Source organism: Triticum aestivum, chromosome 2A (assembly GCF_018294505.1).
Source record: "Triticum aestivum cultivar Chinese Spring chromosome 2A, IWGSC CS RefSeq v2.1, whole genome shotgun sequence".
NCBI classification, from domain to species: domain Eukaryota; kingdom Viridiplantae; phylum Streptophyta; class Magnoliopsida; order Poales; family Poaceae; genus Triticum; species Triticum aestivum.
In genome coordinates, this window is record NC_057797.1 from 461427534 (window position 1) to 461445414 (window position 17881).

At 45.0% G+C, this 17881-nt stretch overlaps 1 protein-coding gene across 2 annotated transcripts; it reads right to left on the minus strand.

Annotated features, from left to right (window-relative positions):
* Nucleotides 1-6310: 6310 nt before the first annotated feature.
* LOC123185405 (uncharacterized) lies at nucleotides 6311-9340 on the minus strand. Of its 2 annotated transcripts, XR_006493373.1 has the most exons (6): nucleotides 8511-9340; nucleotides 8349-8426; nucleotides 7940-8252; nucleotides 7338-7854; nucleotides 7096-7260; nucleotides 6311-6565 (listed from the first exon to the last, which is right to left on the minus strand). XR_006493373.1 is itself a non-coding variant. In XM_044597286.1 (5 exons), coding segments are annotated over exons 1-5 (453 nt in total). In that variant the 5' UTR covers nucleotides 8863-9340; the 3' UTR covers nucleotides 7555-7853. The 2 variants fall into 2 exon arrangements, 1 of the variants encoding a protein (XP_044453221.1); XM_044597286.1 differs by lacking the exons at nucleotides 6311-6565; nucleotides 7096-7260 and having other exon boundaries at nucleotides 7555-7854; nucleotides 8511-8568; nucleotides 8860-9340.
* Between the last annotated feature and the right edge of the window lie 8541 nt (nucleotides 9341-17881).

Sequence of the window (17881 nt, forward strand, 5' to 3'; positions counted from 1 at the left end):
TAGCCTCTCTGATCTCGTGGTAGATCTACTCTTGTACTACCCATATCATCAATATTAATCAAGTAGGACGTAGGGTTTTACCTCCATCAAGAGGGCCCGAACCTGGGTAAAACATCATGTCCCCTGCCTCCTGTTACCATCCGACCTAGACGCACAGTTCGGGACCCCCTACCCGAGATCCGCCAGTTTTGACACCGACATTGGTGCTTTCATTGAGAGTTCCTCTGTGTCGTCACTTTTAGGCACGATGGCTTCTCCGATCATCAATAGCGATGCGATCCAGGGTGAGACTTTTCTCCCCGGACAAATCTTCGTATTCGGCGGCTTTGCACTGCGGGCCAATTCGCTTGGTCATCTGGAGCAAATCGAAAGCTACGCCCCTGGCCATCAGGTCAGATTTGGAAGTTTGAACTACACGGCCGACATCCGCGGGGACTTGATCTTCGACGGATTCGAGCCACAGCCGAGCGCGCCGCACTGTCACGATGGGCATGATTTAGCTCTGTCGCCGAACAGTGCCCTGGAGGCCGCACCTGTGTCCGCTCCGACCCCTAGCTCGGAGCCGATCACACCAACCGAGGATGGGTGGTTAGATACCGCCTCGGGGGCTGCAATTTCTACGGTGATCGAGCCGAATACCAGCCCTATTCTCTGCGAAGCCCGTGACTCCAAGGAGCCGGACTCCTCTCCAGACTCCGAGCCCTCCGCACCCCGACCGATCGAACCCGATTGGGCGCCGATCATGGAGTTCACCATCGCGGACATCTTTCAGCACTCGCCCTTCAGCGATATTCTAAAGTCACTAAAGTCTCTCTCTTTGTCAGGAGAGCCCTGGCCGGACTATGGTCGGCAAGGTTGGGATGCGGATGATGAAGAAATTCAAAGCCCACCCACCACCCACTTCGTAGCCACTGTCGATGATTTAACCGACATGCTCGACTTAGACTCCGAAGACATCGGCGGTATGGACGCCGATGCAGGAGACGATCAAGAACCAGCGCCTATAGGGCACTGGAAAGCAGACAGAGAGATCAAGGATGATAATTATATGCCTCCCTCTGAAGACGAGGCAAGCCTCGACGATGACGACTTTGTCGTGCCGGAGGATCCCATTGAACAAGAGCGTTTCAAACGCAGGCTTATGGCCACGGCGAGCAGCCTCAAGAAAAAACAGCAACAACTTAGAGCTGATCAAGATTTGCTAGCCGACAGATGGACTGAAGTCCTTGCGGCCGAAGAGTATGAACTCGAACGCCCCTCCAAGAGCTACGCAAAGCGCAGGTTGCTACCCCAATTAGAGGAGGAAGCACCTAAACCTACATCACCAACGCATGATCCCATGGCCGTGACAGAGAGGCCTCTCAGCCCTCCACTCAAGCCGCACCCCGACGCCGCTCAAAAACTACCAAGGCATGGGAAAATGCGCCAGGCCTGTGAGATATATTAGAGGACAAGGCAAGGCAAACAAGATTGATCTACGGATCACATGGGCGCCCCACGGCACGAGACGGTACTCGTCACGCCGGATACAGTAAATCCAGCCGGGCCAAACACAGTAGACAAAGCTCGTTTGAGCTGCATCGTGATGTAGCCCAATACAGAGGCGCCGCACACCCACTATGCTTCACAGATGAAGTAATGGATCATCAAATCCCCGAGGGTTTCAAACCCGTGAACATCGAATCATACGATGGCACAACAGATCCTACGGTATGGATCGAGGACTATCTCCTTCATATCTACATGGCCCGCGGAGATGACCTACACGCCATCAAATACCTCCCACTCAAGCTTAAAGGACCAGCCCGGCATTGGCTTAACAGCTTGCCAGCAGAATAAATTGGTTGTTGGGAGGACCTGGAAGCTGCATTCCTCAACAATTTCCAGGGCACTTATGTGCGACCACCAGATGCCGATGACCTAAGCCACATAATTCAGCAGCCAGAGGAATCGGCCAGACAATTCTGGACACGGTTCTTAACCAAGAAAAATGAAATCGTCGACTGTCCGGACGCAGAGGCCCTAGCAGCCTTCAAGCATAACATCCGCGACGAGTGGCTTGCACGGCACCTAGGATAGGAAAAGCCGAAATCTATGGCAGCACTCACGACACTTATGACCCGCTTTTGCGCGGGAGAAGACAGCTGGCTAGCTCGCAGCAATAACATGACCAAGAGCCCTGGTAATTCGGATACCAAGGACAGCAGTGGTAGGTCACGTTGCAACAAGCAAAAACGCCGCATTAACAGCGACAATGCTGAGGATACAGTAGTTAATGCCGGATTCAAAGGCTCTAAACCCGATCAGCGGAAAAAGCCATTCAAAAGAAATACTCCGGGCCCGTCCAGTTTGGACCGAATACTCGACCGCTCATGCTAGATATATGGCACCCCCGAAAAACCAGCCAATCACACCAACAGGGATTGTTGGGTGTTCAAGCAGGCAGGCAAGTTAAATGCCGAAAGCAAAGACAAGGGGTTGCATAGCAATGACGAGGAGGAGCCCCGGCCGCTGAACAACAGTGGACAGAAAGGTTTTCCCCCACAAGTGCGGACGGTGAACATGATATACGCAACCCACGTCCCCAAGAGGGAGCAGAAGCGTGTGCTAAGGGACGTATATGCGATGGAGCTAGTCGCCCCAAAGTTCAACCCATGGTCCTCCTGCCCGATCACTTTTGATCGAAGGGACCACCCCACTAGCATCCGTCATGGCGGATTCGCCGCATTGGTTCTAGACCCAATTATTGACGGATTTCACCTCACTAGAGTCCTTATGGACGGTGGCAACAGCCTAAACCTGCTTTATCAGGATACAGTGCGGAAAATGGGCATCGATCCCTCGAGGATTAAACCCACCAGAACGACCTTTAAAGGCGTCATAACAGGTGTAGAAGCCAACTGTACAGGCTCAGTTACACTTGAAGTGGTCTTCGGATCTCCGGATAATTTACGAAGCGAGGAGTTAATCTTTGACATAGTCCCGTTCCGCAGTGGCTATCATGCACTGCTCGGGCGAACCGCATTTGCCAAGTTCAATGCGGTGCCGCACTACGGATACCTCAAGCTCAAGATGCCAGGCCCTCGAGGCGTCATCACGGTCAATGGAAACACCGAACGCTCTCTCCGAACGGAGGAGCATACGGCGGCTATCGCAGCGGAAGTACAAAGCAGCCTCTCAAGGCAATTCTCCAGTCCAGCCATTAAATGTCCAGACACCGTTAAGCGCACCCGGAGTAACCTACAACAAGACCGCCTGGCACGTTCCGAGCAAGCGTAGCAATGCGGCCCCAACCCCAGCCCCCGCGAACTTGTGAAACCAGTGTTGCGTGTACATAACTACGCTCTAGAAATACCATGGGCACAGGGGGAGGGGCACCATCACGGCACGCCCGAAACGCAGCTTAAACCGCACTAGGGGCTGCCGATTTCTTAATTGTCTCTTATTTTCAGGACTCCATTCTTCGGAAGGCTTGTCCGGCAGTACAATTGCCGCACAAACGATACAACCAGGGAAGCAGAAAGCTACACCGCACTACGGAACTCTAAGGTGGTCTCTATAACGAGCAGTATACCTGTTTCGCATAACATTCCGCAGCTCGCCCCTGGAAAGGACATATTTGATAGTCCCATCTTTTTCTTATCGCACTATTTGTATCGTTCTGCTTTGATCGCAGCTTTTTTAAATAAATAATGCATAGCTTCCGTCTATTATCGCATTACCTTTTTTACGAATATATGTTCATTAATGACATGTTGCACCCGTACACTTTGGTACGGCCAATACGCCAGGGGCTTAAGTACCCCACAACATGGTGTGAGGAGTCTGAACACTTTCACAAGTGCGGCACCCCAAACTTATAGCATTATATGCATCGGCTCCGAATCATGTCTTGGGTCAATAGTTGGGTTTGCCCGGCTCCTATGTTTTGGTACCTTACGTTCTGTCATATCGGCTAAGGTAGCACTAGGAGAACTACTGCGATTGTGCCCCAGTTGAGCTGGGCTAAGCACCTCAGTAGAGAAAGCTAAAACTGACCGTCATGATGAGGCAAGAGCTGGTCGCTGTTCGAGAGGTTTTCGAGTCCCTAAAGACTTATGCCGCTTAGAGCGAGGAGTCGGCTTTGTCCGGCCTAGGCGTGGATAGCGCCCCGAACTCGGTCTTCCGAATACTAGGGGCTTCGCCGAAATTTAAAATTATAGAATTCTATGGCTAAGTGAGAGTGTTCAAGCATTATAGTTCGATTGCCTTGTTCGTTGTGTTGAGCGCCTCCCTCGAAGGACCCAAGAATGGGAAAAAGAGCGCTCATGTTTATCCCGAACACCCCAGCACTCGTGGCATGGGGGCAGAAGCCGATGACTCGCCATCTCTCAAATTTGATAAACGGCCGCACAGAAGGTAATATTTTAAATTCAAAAGCGTTGCTTAGCGCATATGAACAAGTTTTCAGCGTACAGGATCACAAATGCGAGTTTATTCAAAAATTACATCTTTGGGGCATTCATCCGCTATAAGGCGGGCATCCTTCAGGACGCCCTCATAATACGCTTCCGGGACGCGATGCTCCTTGCCCGGCGGCGGCCCGTCCTTCACCAGCTTCTCTGCATCCATCTTGCCCTAGTGCGCTTTAGCACGGGCAAGCGCCCTACGAGCACCTTCGATGCAGACGGAGCGCTTGATTACTTCAAGCCGTGGACAGGCATCCACCAGCCGTCTCACCAGCCCGGAGTAGCTCCCAGGCAGAGCCTCTCCAGGCCACAGCCGAACTATGAGGCCCTTTACGGCCTGTTCGGCAACCTTGTGGAGCTCGACCATCTGCTTCAGCTGGTCGCTCAAAGGCACCAGGTGTCGGGCCTCAGCATACTAAGACCAGAACACCTTCTCTGTCGAGCTCCCCTCCTCAGCTCGGTAGTAGGCGGCGGCATCAGACGCACTGCGGGGCAAATCTGTGAATGCTCCTGGAGAGCTCTGGACTCGGGTAAGTAACAAATAATTCACTTTCACGTGCTTGCTTTGCATAATGAATGCCTTACCCGTCGCTATCTTCTTCATCGCGTCAATTTCTTTGAGGGCTTTCTGGGCTTCGGCCTTGGTAGACTTCGCGCTTTTGAGGGCTGCCGCGAGCTCGGACGCTTGCGTCTTTGAGTCAAGCTCCAAACTCTCGTGTCTTTTCACGAGAGCCTGGAGCTCTTTCTGCACCTCCTCCACTCGCGCCTCCTGCTTCTCTCTCTCCGTGCGCTCCGCGGCTGCCCTGTTTTCGGCCTCGGACAGCGCTTGCTTAAGGGTTGCCACCTCGGCCGTGGCCCCTATAATAGCACGTTGATCCTGTCATTTTTTGCAACCACATCTTCTCTATATAATTGCGCAAGGTACTACTTACCTTCCTTCTCCTCGAGTTGCCTCTTGGCATGGCCGAGCTTGTTCTCGGACCGCGCGAGGTTCTGCTTCAGCGTATCCACCTCCGCAGTCAGTGCGGCGGAGGCCAGCAGCGAAGCCTGCATACGCATATTGACTTGATTATGTTAGACTCCTGCGATTATTAGATCCTCTATTCGGCTTTTCTTTCCAAACGCCGAACAGAGCATCAGGGGCTACTGTCTATGCGGTAATATTTTTACATATTCTTTACACTACAAGGATCCGGGTCTATTGCAACAAAATCATTCGTCGCAATAAGTGTCCAATTGTCGCAATAGGTACCTCGACATGATGTTCGTTGCCAACTGTTGCGACAGGACACATGGTAATAGGTTATTGCCACAAAAAAATAAACGTGGCAAGAAAGTGTGCTATTGCAACAACCATGCGACAACTTGCCACATTTTACCTCGTGGCAGCTCGCATTTTATGCCACAATTTGGTTTGTGGCGATAGCTTAATGCAACAGGTGCCAAATCGTGCCGGGATTTGTGGCAATAACCTATGTCAACAACTCTTTTCTCGTGGCGCATGCTCATCCGTGGTAATAGTCAATTGTGGCAATACCCTAGTAATGTAAGGCCACGACTCCCAAACGTGGTGATACTAAAATTGTAGCATAATCATTTTGGTGGTGACAAATAGTTGTCACAACAGACAAGACATTTGTGGTGAGAGGCTGTTACGACAATACAGACTTTTCGTGGCGAAAGGACTATTCCAACAAAACTGAATTGGTGGCAACAAGTAGTTATCTCAATGGACTGCCTGTTTGTAGTGATAAGTTATTGCGATAATATAAAGTGTACTGTCGCAACAGCCTAGTGCAACAAAATAGGTCGGCATGGCAACTAAGATTTGATGCAACACAACATTCTTCATTGTGCCACCATGTTCCAACCAGAAATAGGTTGTGGCAATAGCCTATTGCAACCAGAAAAATATATACATGCATTCAATTACATGATTCAGATAATACATATATGATGTACACTCATACAATATCAATATTTGCATAGCCAATATCCATCAAATGAAACTGAAATATAATTTAGCACACATTCAACATACTGAATGTGCCAACCTAATTAAGAGCGAAGAGTAAATTGTCCATGGTCTAGAGTACATTCTAGTTAATCTTTGGGTCCTGCAATGAAGAAATCAAAATTTTAGTTAGCTCAAGTTAACTGAAAATAGAAAATAATTAATCAAGAAAAGAAAGAAACAACACAACGAATAATCAGCATAAAGATATAACCACTATCATGACAATTGTATAATTACTATATTCATGCATGCATAGTACATTTCTGCCCAATTGTTATGAGTACAACAACTAGCAAGAAAATGCTTGTGCCTGATGTACCACTCCATTAACAATCAGGTGCTATGCAAAAAGAATTGGATAATTTCACAAAAGAATTTGCAGTTCAAACACTAGAATAATTACCTAAATAAATTAATAAAACATCTAAACTTCTCTGAAACACCTACATGCTGGCGCAAGTTCACAATTACTAATGGTGAGAAAATTGTTCTATTTCTGGCTTCCCTACTTTATGTGCTTCAACAACAACAAAATACAGTAGTACAAGCAAGCAGACAATTGCACATTATGAATGCTATTTGCGTATCAAATAAAGGTCAACATGAAGACAAACCAAGCTTGTGACTTACCACTTACCATTGCTCGAAACATTCGAACTGTTGCAGCTTGTATGAGCGTATTGGGAGCAATTACATTGTGCCTTGTACCTAGAGTCCCAGTAGTACTAGCGGTCTATAAAAGAGTATTTTGCAAGTTTGGATTACTAATTCTTTGCTAGTCCTTTTCTTATTCATCTACAAATAGAAGTGCACTTTTAGCAATGAAGCAAGCAAAATAAACCTTACAAATTTGCAAGCATATGACTAATCACCTGATGTGTTTGCGTCTGTTGGGATAACTGTGCAAACTTTGCCATCATGTTTTTCTCAAATTTCAATGTTGATCTTATTCGCTCCTCTTCCAACAATCTTTCCGTATCAGCACGCTCTTCTTTTAAGCTCTCCTCAAGGTTTTCTCTCTCAGCACGCTCAAAGTTAATCCTCTCTTGTGTGCTTTCACGTTCAGCTTGTAATTGATCTTGTAATTCGGTGACCTGATGGCTGAGCTCAGAGTTTACCTTTTGGATCTCTGTTGTAGCACGTGCTTGCTCTTCAAATTATGATTTAATCCTTTTCAGAACCACTTGGTGGTTTGGCCATGTATCCATACCCATGAGGCTGTGATGAGTTGCATTGCGGAGTGCCTTTCTATGCGGTCTGGAAAATATTGCTTCTATGTTCACTGGAAACTGGACCTTCAGTTTCATTTTCTTTGTTTTGAACCTCTTTAAATGCTTTGTCCTAAATACGAAAAGTACACCTCGCCTTTCTTATTCTGTCCATCACTTTCTACAACCCAAACCATACAAGAATTATTGCAGTAATCAGTATTACATTGTAAGAAACGAGGACACAAATATTAAAAAAAAAGTACCATTCTATAGTTGTGCACTGTTGCGGCGAGCATGGGATGGCCATCAGTGGCGGAGCTACAGGGTGGCCAGGGTGGGCCGCGGCCCACCCTGGGATTTTGACCCGGCCTATACCTATATAGATGGGCCAGAGAAGGAAAAAAATGTCCCAACAACACTTTGACCCAAAACAACCAACGCTCTCGCTCTCAACCAAACCCCAGGCACCACGCACATATAGGCATACAGCGCGCTGGCCCTCTACCCGAGTTGGCCATTCGTCCAGTGCACACATGTCATTAGCAGCTACATGAGTACCAAGTTGTTCTTGAGTTCCTGTAAAAGAATTAACAGTTTTGAAGATTAAGCGATCCAGGATTTTCCGTATTATAGCAAATGTTAGAGGTAGCTTAAATGTCATAATCATTTTACCAGATCTGTGTTGTCCATATTGGTTTTTGTAAGATGTTATACTTCCAATCCTTGTTATGAGAACATATCCTTTCTTTACTGAACACAAAAACAAGTAAGGGACTTAGCATTATCAATTTGCACCATTTAGATAAGTGATTAAGATTTAAGGATGTTGTGTACCTTGCAGAAAGGAGTAATGTGCATCATCTCTTTCCTCTGTAGCGAGCAAGTTGTGTACCTTGCAGAAAGGCTTAAAATATTAAATGAAATAAGATTGTGTTATACCGTGCGGAACAGGAGCATGCAAAACAGAAGTCTTTTAGCATAGCATATGTCTATGATTTTGATTTAGAAATTAAAAGCTAGGCGTTAAAGATCAAAGCAGAGCACATATAATCAAGTCTCTATACTGAAGCTGTGAAGCATAGACATGACACACCAATTAGCATCCTGATAAGGCTACTCCCAATGCATACACATGCAGTAATCTAGCCTGAATGTGGTAAGCAAACTACTAGTAGTCTACTACCATGGTTAAATAAGCAGAATGTGGCAGTATGCTTCAGTCTTGCCTGAATGTGGTATGCTTCAGAAAACTTGGTAAGAACAACACATGCACATTCTGGAACAGTACTAGCACACACAATTCCACCATTAGACTAGGCACCATCAGACTACGCATAACACTCCAAAATACAGAAATACTGGAGTCGTGGTTGTGGTCCCGGCCGCCGGGCATGGCCGTGGTCGTCGTGGCCGAGGCCGTGGACGGCATCGACGACAGCAGGTCGACCGTCTCCCGGCTCGGCGTGTGCGCCGCCGCCACCGCCGGCGAGGGAGCATGTTGCATCTCGGGGGTTGTTGTAGTACGAAGGCGAGGCGGGCTATTGCATCCCGGCGGCCATGCCGGAGGCGAGACCGAGAAGTGCTGCACGGCGGCCGGCGGCGTGGTAGTTCTACGATGGAAAGGGGGCGCTGCGCTGCACATCTACGAGGGGCAAATTTGATAATTTGCCACCCCTTACCTCCCCCTTTCATAATTTGCCCCCCCCCCCTTAGAATGACAGGTGGGGCCCGGGCCCGCCCGTCATTGAGACAATGGGTGGCAAATTGTGAAAGGGGGAAGTAAGGGGTGGCAAATTATCAAATCGCCCTCTACGAGGAGGATATTTGGGACAAAGGAAAAACCTGATAGACTGTATGTTCGATATACTCCGTTGTGATCCGCGGTGTCGACGCCGTCATGGCGCCGTGAGGAGGGAGGAACCAGAACGAGAGAGCTCAGATCCAATCTTGACAATATGGTGAAGGGAAATAATCGGGAGTACTTATGAGGGAGGGGTGTTTAGCGGGGAGGTTAAGATTTTTTTGGCGCAAGACACGACCAAATTATTTGGTGGGAAATTAGAAAAATTGAAGGGAAACTGAGGGCTTTAGCAGAAAGGTTAAACATTATTTCTATAGAGCAGAGTACATGCTTAATTATTATTTTAGAAAGTAATTTTTAAGGGAACATTTAGAATAATGAAATAAATTAGGAAAAAATCGAATCAATATGGAATATATCTGGTGCTGAAAATAATATTACTAAAATTTGTTCATTAAAAGGTTATTTCGCTGACTGGCCGAGATAGATGTCCTCGTCGTTGGCAATCGTACATGACAGTTGTCATGGCGGGGAGACTATACGCAATCGACACAAGAACAACCGACGAGGCACCGAGCCGGCAAGGGTAATGGAGGTGGTGTGTGCTACACTTATTGACAGAAACCTCATATCACCCTCACTTTAAAACTATTATGTTATACTCGCGCAGAAAAAAAAAATAAGTATATATGGGGTGATGAGACGATCGATCTACGTCGGTCCCGATCTCACGGTTCAGTCTTGAGATGGGGTGATAAGACGGGAGATGGTAAAGAAAACGAAGGACGCGATGAAAACCACTTTCTTCTTATCGGCCAGTCCGTCGATCTAATAGAATCGAATCGAAAGAAGGCCCAATGGCCAGGGAGGTCATGTGGTTCCACGGAGGTCCCAATGGAAATACCTACGCCAAGAACATATATAGACCATCTCCATTGGAGGTCTTGTGGTTTCCACACAGATGGGGGAATAGAGTCATAGCTCATCTATCTCATCATCATCTTTGTCCCAGCTCAACAAGTAGTTTATACATACATATATAGCGGGTCATCATGTTAATCATTTAACCAAAATTCAATGCCACCACATATGTTCAGCATTTTCTAACTAGCAGAACTTAGCTAATCAACCGATCTAGCTAGCTAACCATAACTGGCACTCCCGGGCTACCAACTCACCGGGGCTTCTAGTGCGAGGATGGCACCGATCCAGTATAACCCAATCCAAGGAAGACCCGACGGCCACGTTGATGTAGAATCTCGCAAGGGAAAGATTGGCGTTGTGCATACTGGAACCACATGGGAGAAGGAGTAGCTATCAGGGCATACTAGATCCTGACATGGGAATACCTAAACCAAGAACATATATAAATCATCTCCATCTAAGGTCTTGTGGTTTCCGCACATGTGGGAGGAATAGAGCCATAGCTCATCATCATCTTTGTCCCAGATCAACATGTAGTTTACACCTACATATATAGGGGGTCATCATGTTAATCATACAACCAAAATTAAATGCAACCACATATATTCGACATTTTCCAGCTAGCAAACCCTAGCTAACCGTAACCGGCGCTCCCAGGCTACAAACTCACCCGGAGCTTCTAGTGCGAGAATGACGCTGATCCAATATAATCCAATCCAAGGAAGACTCGATGGCTTGGACTCGGATGGAGATCCATTTGCAGAGAAAGAGGCCATGTACGTCTAGTTTGTCTATATAAATCATGTTGGAATTGGATTTCTTCACTCATCAAAAGGTCATGGTAAAGAATACACTTCAGTTCTACAAACAGTTTGGAAAACAGTCAAAATTCTGTTGGCCCGAAACTCTGTCGCCTGGTTCTCTAAATACTGGGTTGAATATACTACCACTCTAAATTAGCCCATGAGCAAATATAGCCCTACTTCTCTTCTCATTCTTTCTAGTTTCACCACACGTCCACCGACCTCCATTGCAATCTCATCGAATCGCTAGGTCTAGGCAGATCCTATTTTGACGCGTGCGTGCATGAAGGAGCCACGACATCACTGAAAGCGCCTAGTCTCGACGCCCAGTTTGGGTTAGCCCAAGGTCGAGCTTCACTGGTTCTACATTTTTTTTCTGTTTCTGTTTCTTATTTTTCATTTTTTTTCTTTTCTATTTCTTATTTGTATTTGTATTTCTTTTTTTATTTTTTTCATATTTCAAATTTTTGGTATGATACAAAAGTTCATTGTGTAAAAAAAAATGTCCAATGTGTATTAAAAAATGTTTATTTTATATTAAGAAAATGTTCATGGTATAGAAAATGTTCATGGTATAGAAAATGTTCATGTGTAATATCCTATATGATGAATAAAAATCAAATGCATAATTAACATTTTTAGTATACAATGAATATTTTTATAATACATATTAAGTTTTTTTCTATACCATGAACATTTTCTTAATATAAAATAAACATTTTTGTAATACACATTAGAAAAAAGCTTAATAGGTATTATTAAAATATTCATTGTATACTAAAAATGTTAATTATGTATTTGATTTTTATTCAGCATATAGAGTATTACACTGTTCAATGTGTATTTGCGTACTGGTCAACCCATGTTATGAAAATATTCAATGCATATTCAAAAATTATTCAATATATATTAAACATGTTTAATGTGTACTTGAAAATTGTTCATCGTATATATTCGTATTTTTAAAATTAGAACAGAGTAAATAGCGGGCGGTACAGTGAAGCGGGATCTACAGTACAGTGAACCTTTACGAGGTGATTTTTAGTAAAAGGCAAAAAAAGGTCCAATGTGTATTACACCGATGTTTATTTTGTATTAAGAAAATGTTCATCATATAGAAAAAAGCTTAATACGTATTATAAAAATATTCATTGTATACTAAAAATGTTAATTATGTATTTGATTTTTCTTCAGCATATAGTGTATTACACAAAATGTTCAATGTGTATTTGCGTACTGGTCAACCCATGTTACGAAAATATTAAGAAAATGTTCATGGTATAGAAAAAAGCTTAATATGTATTATAAAAATATTCATTGTATACTAAAAATGTTAACTATGTATTTGATTTTTATTCAGCATATAGAGTATTACACAAAATGTTCAATGCGTATTTGCGTACTGGTCAACCCATGTTACGAAAATATTTAATGCATATTAAAAAATTATTCAATATACATTAAAATATGTTTAATGTGTACTTAAAAATTGTTCGTCGTATATATCCATATTTTCAAAATTAGAACAGAGTAAATAGCAGGCGGTACAGTGAACCGGGATCTACAGTGCAGTGAACCTTTACGAGGTGATTTTTAATAAAAGGCAAAGAAAACAAGACGACGAGAGGAAATCGAACCATCGATCACTCGTTTAATGGTCGAGGTAACAACCACGCCACTACCTCATCATATCTGTTTAATTACAGCTTTTCACTTCCTTTCTTCTTTTGTCTAGTTTTTTTTTCTTTTTTTTTGAAAAATCAATGAACTTTTTTCAAAGTATGAGAATGTTTTTTTTACAATTGATAACTTTTTCGAAATTCGATGATTTTTTTTTTGAAAATCAATCAACTTTCTTTGAAATTTCTTATTTTCTTAAAATTGATAACCTTTTTTTTAAGAAATAGACAACTTTTTTATGAACCTTTTCAAAATCAGTGAACTTTTTCCAAGTTTGCGAATGTTTTATGAAATTGATGAACTTTTTCGAAATTCGATGAACTTTTTCCCAAAATCAATGAACTTTCTTCAAAATTGATAAGCTTTTTTATAAAAAAATCGATGACCCTTTTTTTCTAAATCGATAAACTTTTTCCAACTTTCAGAATGTTTCTTAAAGTTGATGAACTTTTTTCCGAAATCAATGAACTTTTTTCAAATCCATGAATTTTTTCCAAAAAATTACGTGAACTTTTCTCTAATTCAATGAACTTTTTTAAAATCGTGCAAAACTTTTTCATATAATTTGTGAATATTTTTTGAAATTCATGAACTTTTAATTTTTTGAAATGAATGAATTTTCAAATCCATGATGTTTTGTCCAACTGATGATATTTTTTCAAATATATGAACTTTTTTGCTAAATCCGACTTTTTTCAAAATCAATGAACTTTTTCCAATTTTTACGAACATTTTCAAATATTTGAGGTTTCCTCAAGTTCAATTTTTTATTGTGTATTATTTTTATTGTTTATCAGAAAATAACACGCATAATAAACTGGGTATATATCCTACATGATAATACCAAAAGAACTGTCAATTACCATGTTTTCTAATAAATGAACAACGAAAAGAGTTGGCGTAGTTGTTATTCTGCCAGCTACGGATGTGGGCAGGCTGGGATCGAATCTTGCTTCTCCAAGAAGTAATTCCGTGCTGTTTTTCGCAGTACACAAGCAGATATTTTTTTTCTCCTCGCCGCGTTTGCTGGCCGGCCCGCCACACCGGCCTGCTACGTGTGGTCTGCGGGCGCCAGTAGCGGTAACCGACACAGCGGGCCATGAAGAGGAGGCCCCCCGTTAGCATCAATATTCGCTGCTTCGGTGAGAGCGAGTAACCTCCTCGCTTCCACGATTCAGCTTCGCTTCGTTTTCTTCATTGCGGGAATCTGGTGTCGAGAATTTTCTTGAAGATTCATGGCCGGTTTTAGGAACCATGACCGGGTTTTATTCTTTTCTTGATTTATTTGTTCTTATTCTTTTTTCTGCTTATTCTATTCTATTCATTTTTATGGTTTATTTTCTCTATTTTCCTTTTTACCTATTTCTTTTCTTTGTTTTCCTTTTTGTAGTATATAAAAGGTTCACCGTGTATTAAAAATATATTCATTGTATATTAAGAAAATATTCACCTGATATTATGAAAAGGTTCGCCATGCATTATAAAAATATTCATCATGTATTACAAAATGATCATCGTATATTAAGAAATTTTTCGCCTTGTATGTGAAACTTGTTCATCATATTTTAAGAAATTGTTCAACATATACAACAAAATATTCATGGTGTATTTCAAAAAAATCAGCCGATATCACAAAAATGTTCAATATGTTTTTAAAAATTGTTTGGCATATATTACAAAAAATTAAATGTATATTTAAAATTTTTACATCCTATATAAAACCCTGTCCATATTTTTCATTTTTTTAAATGTTCGCTATTGCGACCAATACATATTTTGTTGCAATAGGTAGCCAAGTTTTTGCAATGATATTTATAACTAACGCAACGTCTCACAGATGTCAAAATTTCTTTCCGAATATTACCATGAATAGATATTTTATTGAAATACCTAGTCTCTATTACAACAAAACGACTGTCTCGCACAACATAATTTGTTTGTTGCAATATCACTACCAAAAATGCAACGATGATGTAGTTTGTTGCAATATGGGGCCTCTATTGCAACAAAATGAGTATTTATCGCGACCAGACTCAATTGTGGCAGTACGTGTATCCTATAACCACAACCGGGGAATTTGTGGTAATATTACGTTCTATTGCAACAAAAGATAGTTGTAGCAATAAATTTTGTTGCAATAGACCGGAATCCTTGTAGTGTTACCTACCTCAAAGCCTGTTAGAAGACTAGCACAGGCTTCAGTCAGTCCGCTCTTGGCGGACTGAACCTTCTGGATCACCGCACTCATAATAGTGCGGTGCTCCTCGTCGATGGAGGCGCCGTTAAGCGTCTCCAGCAAATTGTCCGGTGCCTCTAGTTGGACGGAGGTCACCGGCTCGGTAGGCTCGCTCCTCTTGGAAGGAGGCCGCCTACTGGAGTCTGGAACCATTGAAGGTTCCGGCGCGGTGTCCGGCTCAAGGCCGAACTCGGAGCCCTTGGGGGTTTTATCCCCTTCGCGCCTGGAGTCCGGGAGGTCGCCTTGCGGCGCCACCAGGACCACCTCCTCCTGGCTTGGAACCTGTTGGGACAGCACCTCGGCGTCGTCCGTAGGGTGGGGGGAGGTAGCCGTCGGAAGCGAATTCACATCCGACGAATCCAGGGAACCGCTCGACGACATGTCGAGCCGGTCTTTGGGTGGACTGCATAAACATGTTCGACATAAGGAAAAGCTTAGCAATGGAAGAATACTATGAATCACTCTGGTATCCGGACACTTACGATCTCGCCAGGGGCTTGGCCCTGTGCGGCCACTCCTCTTCGCCGTCGTCAGCATTGGTGGAGCCATCTGGAGGAAGGGTTTTCCCCTTCTTGGACCCTTCGGCCTCCCCAGTTGGGGCGGCCTTCCTTTTCTTCTCTTCCCCCGCTGGAGGGGGAGAGGTATCTTCTTCCTCCTCGTTGTCTTCACGGGAGGAGTGCGTCTTGGAGTCGTCGGATGATGAATCCGACACCCCCAGGCGCCGGGCACTCTTCCGAGTCCCCGTGGCCTTCTTCTTGGCCTTCTTCTCCGGCACCACATAGGGTGCCGGAACTAGCAGCTTTGTCAAGCGAGCGTCCGCTGGGCCTTCGGGCAAAGGAGTCGGACAGTTGATTGTCCGGACGTCTCCTGCCAATCCTGTCAAAGGTAAGGGAGCTTAAGATCCCGCATGGAGTCAAACTATGAAAAACTAATACCATGTAAAAGGTAAATACAGCTTACCGCACGAGCGCGACGCTGCGTGCTGAATCCGCGATCCTCGGTAGCGGATGCGGGGGCCTCGGCACCCTTGAAAAGCACCTTCCAGGCATCTTCGTACGTTGTGTCGAAGAGCCTGCTTAGAGTTCGGTGCTGCGCCGGGTCGAACTCCCACTGGTTGAAAGCCCGTTGTTGACACGGGAGGATCCGGCAGATGAGCATAACCTGGACTACATTGACAAGTTTGAGCTTCTTGTACACCAGGGTTTGGACGCATGTTTGGAGTCCGGTCAGCTCTCCTTCTTTACCCCACGACAGGCCAGTCTCTTTCCAAGAGGTGAGCCGCGTAGGGGGTCCGATCGGAACTCGGGGGCTGCGACCCATTCAGGGTCGCGCAGCTCGGTGATGTAAAACCACCTCGATTGCCACCCCTTTAGGGACTCCATGAAGGAGCCCTCGGGCCATAAGACGTTGGGCATCTTGCCCACCATGGCGCCTCCGCACTCCGCCTGAGTTCCGCGCACCACCTTTCGCTTGACATTGAAAGTCTTGAGCCATAGGCCGAAATGGGGGCGGATGCAGAAGAAAGCCTCACAAACGACGATAAACGCCGAGATATTGAGGACAAAGTTCGGGGCCAGATCGTGGAAATCCAGACCATAGTAGAACATGAGCCCCCGGACAAATGGGTGGAGAGGGAAGCCCAGTCTACGGAGGAAATGGGGGAGGAACACCACTCTCTCATGGGGCCTAGGGGTGGGGATGAGCTGCCCTTCTTCGGGAAGCCGGTGCGCAATGTCGTTAGACAAGTATCCGGCCTTCCTCAGTTTTTTGATGTGTCCCTCCGTGACGGAGGAGATCATCCACTTGCCTCCCGCTCCGGACATGGCTGGAGAAGGTTGAGGTGGGGTGTGCGGACTTGGGCACTGGAGCTCGAGTGCGCGGAAATGGATAGGCGAAGGAGGAAGAAGGCGTGGATGAAAAGGTGGATCCTTATCCCCTTATATGGACGGACACGACTATGCGTCCCCACCAGCCTGGTAAAACTCGCTTATCTCCCAAGCGCCGTAGTCAGTGGCGCGGTTGGGTTACCCACACCCGTATTGATGAGAATCCCGGAATAAGGGGACACGATCTCTGCTTTAACAAGACGTGCCAAGGAAACCACCTCGCTAAACGCGCTGAGGTGGGACAATAAAACAATTCGAATAAAGACTTGGCCATGGTGTGATGTCACGCCACGGAATATGTCAGCAGATTAGATTTGTGTAAATATTATTCTCTCTATGGCAATATGTGGAAACTTATTTTGCAGAGCCGGACACTACCTTTGTGCTCAAAATCTTCTATGAAGTACTTGGAGGAGGAACCCGCCTTGCAATGCTGAAGACAATCTGCGCGCCGGACTCGTCGTCATTGAAGCCTGGTTCAGGGGCTACTAAGGGAGTCCTGGATTAGGGGGTGTCCGGATGGCCGTACTATACCTTCGGCCGGACTATACTTTCGGCCGGACTCCTGGACTATGAAGATACAAGATTGAAGACTTCGTCCCGTGTCCGGAAGGGACTTTCCTTGGCGTGGAAGGCAAGCTTGGCCATACGGATATGTAGATCTCCTACCATTGTAACCGACTCTGTGTAACCCTAGCCCTCTCCGGTGTCTATATAAACCGGAGAGTTTTAGTCCGTAGGACGAACAACAATCATACCATAGGCTAGCTTCTAGGGTTTAGCCTCTCTGATCTCGTGGTAGATCTACTCTTGTACTACCCATATCATCAATATTAATCAAGCAGGACGTAGGGTTTTACCTCCATCAAGAGGGC

Bases quoted from the DNA above. Each gene is read 5' to 3' on its own strand.
- LOC123185405 (XM_044597286.1), bottom strand. The intron at 8,427-8,510 runs GTACACAACATC...TTTTGTGTTCAG, and splicing joins ACATTACTCCTTTCTGCAAG to TAAAGAAAGGATATGTTCTC. The intron at 8,253-8,348 runs GTAAAATGATTA...ATTCTTTTACAG, and splicing joins ATATGGACAACACAGATCTG to GAACTCAAGAACAACTTGGT.